The following is a 6,291-nucleotide window of genomic DNA, read 5'->3' as shown; positions in this document are numbered from 1 at the left end:
TCTGGAATATGCTGCTAGGGATGGCGGTGGAGGCAGCAGATACGATAGTGCAATATTAGAGACTTGGATAACATGGAAATGTAGGGAATGAAGAGATATTAATTATGTGCAAACAGAGTTGATCAACTGCATGTTCAGCCATATCACATGCAGGCAATGAGATTAGTTTAACTTGGCATCATGGTTGGCACATTGTGGGCCAAAGGGCCTGCTCCTGTCCTGTTATACGTTCTAGAAATCACTGGCTGTGCAGCTCAGTAGCAACCAATTTACTCAGTTTGGCTTAGTGTTCATGCAATTGCAAGGAACTGCAGATGCTGGATAAAAAAAGGTGCTGAAATAACCCAGGTCAGGCTGCATCTCTGGAGGACAAGGATGTGAAATTGCAGGTCACAACCCTTGAGACTAGGATCCTGACGTGAAATATCACCTATCTTCTCCAGAGATGATTTCTGATCTGCTGATTTACTCAAGCTCCAGCAGAGGAAAAGCATAGCTTTTATATTAATTGGGTCGAGAAAATTATGCTTGGGTTAAGTTCAAATTAAATACCTGAGAAAGCAGCCAAGAGGATTTTCATCAGCATTGTGAACGAGCTGCCACTTAGAATAGCTTGACATTGTTGGATTTAAAGCTATTGCAATTCATTTATTCCAATAAAGTTTTAATCATGTATTCTTCCACATATGCTGTCCCCTATGGAATGCTCTTTTGTACGGCATGTCTCAAATTTCATGGTATGGATCTGGCTCTATTGAGTTATAGAGCTAGGAACTGCATATGCTGGTTTGCACAAAAGGACACAAAGTGGTGGAGTAACAATTATCGGTGATGTTTCAGGTCCAAACCCTTCAGACTCAAGCTATTTTGGCTTCTGGTGATTTCATCAACTAGCTTAAGCTGGTTTAATAAAGTTTTTTTGCTGTTCAGTCCCAAGATCAGAGAATTGCAAGTCCCATAATTGCAGTCCCAAGATCAGATCAAGTCCCATAACTACTTTCCTGAACTGGGTTAAAGCATTGCTGGAGTGTGAAGTAGTATTCTGGCTTTAATCTTTGGCTCCTAAAACCAGGAATTTAGTTGTTTCTACCCAGACCTTGTACACCAACAGGAGCATGTCTGCTCTTTAGGGGACACATGGTGCATATATGCATCGTTCAGTTTAGCTTGGCATCACATAGTACACAGACATAGTGGGTCAGTACTGTTTTATGTTCTGGAAATCAGAGCCCAATATTGGCAAAGCAAGCTTCATGCTATCTGTACTTTTTATTTGATAGAAATGTAATTTGAGTACACAAAATACCAACTATGCTTGTGCCCAGTAACCAGCAGAGAGCCCATAGCAGCAAGGTAAATCAAGAACACATTCCAAATTACTATAAACCATCTGCCATAGGCAGAAGTTGCCATTAAAATTCAGGCCATGAACTCCAGGGAAATAGGAATGTGTCGAAATACATAGTACCCCAAAATGTTGCCTTTGGTTTTTGTAACTAATTATTTCCAGGTACCAATCTTCCCCAAAACACAAGGATTTGCAGCAAGAAAGCATTTCCTTGATTCAATATTAAGTTTCTTGCCAAGTTGTTCTGCAAAATATCACAGTGCTGTCATATCATTAAATGATTTTTAATAAAATATTCTGTACAGAAGTCACTAACAATAAAAATTGCTACACCAAAATGAACTAGAATTGCAAGTTATCACAGTTGGTAGAATTCATTGATGCTGTCCATAACATCCAGCTCTCTGAGCAAAAATGAAATTCAAGTTGAAGTTTGATGTGGTGATCTTGGAGTGGGTCAGTACAGTTCCAAGAAAACAATGTCCACTGTACATTTATGTCAGTTATGGTAACCAGTATTGGCCTCCTGGGTGGCTGTCAGTTACTGTGTATTCCTGCTGGGTTGTGCGCCAACAATGTTAAAAAGGTGAGCAAACACTCATCTCCCCAGTTTTATTTCATCTTCTGTTTCCATTCTCTGGTCTAGGCAAGATAGAAAGACAGTGAATAGTGCTTCCAACTGAATACAATCACTACCTACATTTACTTAGGGTGCTAGGAGCTGGTCCCTGTTTGCAGTATAGTGCCATGGTTTTCAATCCCATTCTGGTCTACACTGTTAAAGCAAGGCCAGAAAATTAAGGAACAGTACCTCATGTGACAGGGTGCAATATATCCTTCTGAACTTATAATGAATTTTACAACTTTAAATAACTTGCTATTTGCATCAGAACTGACCTGTCCTGCTACAGGGCATTGATTCTCAGCAGCAAGCTTCATTTAAACTAGATTGGTAAAGAAATTGTGACACTGATTCCCTTTCAAGCCTCAATTTTCTCCCAACTACATGCTGCTCTACAATCCTAAACCAACACCCATGTTTGTATCCTATCAGTCTACATCTGATCATCTTAATAAATAAAATTCAAGAGTTGTCCTAATGTACAGATAGAATCAAAATTTACAGCAGCAGGAAGCTATTCATTCCATTGTGTCTTTGTTGATTATTAATGGAGACTTCAGTCTAATCCTGTCTCCCAGCACATGGTCCATGGCTCTGCACATCCATTGCCAAGTATTAACAATATCCTAACAGAGTCCTAAAATGAACCTAGAGCCTGGATTAATGCAGCCCTTGTGAAATGGTGGTTGCAAGTGGGACACAACAGGCAGCGCAATGTTGTAGGGTTTTGATGTTTCCGATGTGATAGGGAGGTGGTGGAGATGCTCTACTGATCAGTGACACTGTCCAGGCACGACTCAGAGACGACATACTGGAGGGTTTTTCATGCAGGCAATTAGAGGGGCCTGGAAATGGCTTTGGTGAGCAGGATTAAAGAACATTTCCAGGCCTTTTATACCCATATTAAAGACATGAGGGTAGTCAGGAAGAAGGTAGGACTGCTCAAAGCTAAGAGTGAATTGGTGCTTGGGGTCTATGCATGAAGGTGAGGTACTAAATGAATACTTTGTAGCTGTTTCTACCAAGGGGAAAGACAGAAAACAGTGAGATCAGTGTGGAGAAAACTCAAATGCACGGTCAGTTTGAGATTGAGGTGGTGGTGTTGGGGGCTCTTGAAGAGCATTAAGATGGATAAATCTTCAGGGCCTGATGTGATCTATCACAGATTGTTGAGAGAGGGGATAGCAGGACCCTTGACAAAGATCATAATGTCTTCTCTAGCCACAGGTAAGGACCAGAGGGCTGGAGTAGCTAATGATGTTCCTTTGTTGAAGGGTGTTTGGCACTGTGAGGCTGCTCTGCAAACAGTGCCACTGTGATAGTCTAACCCCAGAGTCAAGATTGGCTGAGTTATTGTCATATCAGAGGTCCTTCAATAACATTAAATAAAATGTGTTCACATTATGATTATCACATTATTAAACAGGTTCAAATAAAAGATGACTACACTTGCCTTGACTACTTGTTGTAAATGGACCATTCTTTAATGTAGTATCAATGTTAGTTGCTCCCCGAACTGAGAATGGGAAAAGGTGTATATTGTTAAAACATAAAGACAATCATTTACACATGAAGTTCCCAACACAAATTCATAACATATTCAGCGAGTAATCGGGTTAATTTTGGGAATCAAACTAGGCTTGAGTCAGATATGACTGGATCAGATGCAGAATTACAGGTATCTCCAAGCTTTCTCAATATCTCAAATGAGCTGCCAGAAAAGGACTGCATCTGACTTTTCACACCAGCTTGGTTTCCCCTGCACTACACCCAGGGTTTACATCAGCACTCGTTATGCCCCTGTCCCACTTAGGAAACCTGAACGGAAACCTCTGGAGACTTTGCGCCCCACTCAAGGTTTCCGTGCGGTTCCCGGAGGTTTTTGTCAGTCTCCCTACCTGCTTCCACTACCTGCAACCTCCGGGAACCGCACGGAAACCTTGGGTGGGGCGCAAAGTCTCCAGAGGTTTCCGTTCAGGTTTCCTAAGTGGGACAGGGGCATTACTTGTTGGGAATATTGAAAGGAATACAACACAGGACTAGACTCCAGCCATTCTTTCAAAGAGGCAATAAACTTGTCCATGGCGCGCACAAAATTCTGACTGACATTACCCGCAGGCCAAGTTCTTGCTCTCAAGGACACTATCCTTGGAGATTTCGTTTTATTGTATTCTGCAACCTGGCAGTCATTAGAAAAAGTTACAAATATTAAGTTGTTAAAGAAAGAGCACAGGGGCTTGGAGGCGCATTAGCATTGAAGGGTCCCAAACCAAAACAACATCACCCATCCACATTCTCCAGAGATGCTGCCTGACTGACCGCTGAGTTACTGACTCTGAAGAAGGGTCTCGACCCAAAACGTCACCCATTCCTTCTCTCCAGAGATGCTGCTGTCCCGCTGAGTTACGCCAGCATTTTGTGTCTACGCCGAGTTACTCCTGCACTTTGTGTCTATCTGTGGTATAAACCAGCATCTGGAGGTCCATTTTTTTAGTCTTGTGGTTAGCTTGCGGGACCATGATCCAGAGGTGGTGAGCCCTTGACGTGTCTCTGGTTTGAATGCCATCACGGCAATTAGGAACTACATTCATGTAGCTGAAATGTTTAGAATTTGAATGTTAATCACATTAACTACCCATGAAACTATAAGATTGTCCTAAAAATCCATCTGATTTACTAATGTGTACCAGGGAAGGAATCCTGCTGACTCAACTTGGCCTATGGCTTCCTCAGTATACAGAAACATGAACCATCAATTCAACCTTGCCAGAAACATTCAAACCATTGGGATGATTAAATTAAAAAATACAGGCAAGAATCAAAGCTCGATTACCAGACAGAAAACAGATTAGCAATAAATCAGCATTCTCAGATGCGGAGGCTGTAATATCTGGTGTTCCAGCTATTCACAATCTAGATTTGGATGAAGGGGTCACACCCAACATATGTTAGCTTGTTAATGGTACCAAGCTGGATGGTAGAGTGGGTGGTGTGGGGGTTGCAGAGAGACTTTGCGGGGAAACAGTTCAAACAAACATGCAAAGACATGGCAGATTCATATAGAAAGCAGTTTCAAATGGCAAAGCTACAAAACAAATGGTTTTCAGCAAGACCTGGGATACCTTCGAAGCAATTCACTGAAAATCACAATTTTGCTAACAGCAAACAATGACGGTATTTTGGCCTTTATAGCAAGAGGATTTATGTGCAAAACTCGAAGATGTCTTACTGAAATTATAGAGCTTTGATGAAATGTCACCTGGAGTAGTGTGTACAATGTTGGTACTCTTATCTTAATGAGAATGTCAGTAGAGGGAGTACAATGAAGGCTCACCAAATTGATTTCCAAGATGGAGGAAAGATTTTTTTCTGCTTTGTGATTATTCAAGTTTAGTGAACACTGATCGTTGAAGACAAAATTCTTATGGAATATAATACTGTAGATTCAGAGATGATGAGGTTTGATCAGACAAGCCTCAGATGAGAAGCTTCTTTATCTAAACAGTGACAAATCTTTGTAATTCTCTGAGGGTCGTCAATGCTAGTTGTTGAGTGTTTATCAAGATATGATATTTTGTTGTAATTTGAAAATAAATGGAACACAGGAACGAGGAATTGAACTAAAAACAAGTCAGCCACAATCTTACTAAATGACACGGAGAGACAGATTATTTTGTTAATTTAATTTCTTATGCCCTGTATAAATGATGCAATTACTATACTTCAAATCTTGGGTTGTCTGATATTCACGAATGGTCACATCCATTAAACAATCCGAAGGCCTCTTCTCCCAGATTAACCCAGCCTGAACATTGTGGCAGTCCAATGACCCAAAATGGACCATTTTCCTGAAAAATGTTTTTTGCCTTAACAGTAGGAAGATTCATTCGTCTGTTCTCTCAGATGCGAGACAACCTTCCCTGGTAACATACCTTGATTTCCATGATGACAGATGACGTTAGCCAGCCGGTCAAGATATTCCGGGAGATCGACGTACTCATCCCCATAAGAGATCACTTTAATACCTTTATCGAGCATGTTTTCGCGAAGCTTTTTAAACTCATCCACATCATCTCTGCGCACGAGCATAAAGTGCTCCAGGTCAGTCTTGTTTCTTACTGCTTCTAGAAAGAGCGACTGGAAAGTTGTATCCTCAACTGTCCGCCCACAGCCCAGGAAGACAAAGGCCTTCTTTTCATACAGCTTCTGAATTTCTCTCTAAGCAATTAAATACACAAAGATTATTAACAGGAGCACTGGTGTCTTGCTGTAAAACACACCCGCTTACAAAAGTTAAATTATACAAACAAACTTTACTTTA

At 41.0% G+C, this 6,291-nt stretch overlaps 1 protein-coding gene across 7 annotated transcripts in view; it reads right to left on the bottom strand.

Moving 5' to 3' along the window:
* Positions 1–1,250: 1,250 nt before the first annotated feature.
* The window catches only part of fam118b (family with sequence similarity 118 member B), a 27,532-nt gene continuing 22,491 nt past the window's right edge, over positions 1,251–6,291 (bottom strand). For 5 of the 7 annotated variants that reach the window (XM_033049969.1, XM_033049968.1, XM_033049971.1 and 2 more), the window contains 3 exons: positions 5,903–6,188; positions 3,424–3,486; positions 1,251–1,990 (listed from right to left, as the gene is read on the bottom strand). In XM_033049969.1, coding sequence (XP_032905860.1) covers positions 1,947–1,990; positions 3,424–3,486; positions 5,903–6,188 — 393 coding nt within the window. In that variant the 3' untranslated portion in view covers positions 1,251–1,946. The remainder of the gene's footprint in view (positions 1,991–3,423; positions 3,487–5,902; positions 6,189–6,291) is intronic. The other 2 variants (XM_033049972.1, XM_033049973.1) reach the window with 1 other exon arrangement.

The sequence above is a fragment of the Amblyraja radiata genome, chromosome 33 (genome assembly GCF_010909765.2).
Source record: "Amblyraja radiata isolate CabotCenter1 chromosome 33, sAmbRad1.1.pri, whole genome shotgun sequence".
Taxonomy (NCBI): domain Eukaryota; kingdom Metazoa; phylum Chordata; class Chondrichthyes; order Rajiformes; family Rajidae; genus Amblyraja; species Amblyraja radiata.
The sequence above is the reverse complement of the archived record's forward strand: the minus strand, read 5'-3'. Positions and strand labels throughout refer to the sequence as shown.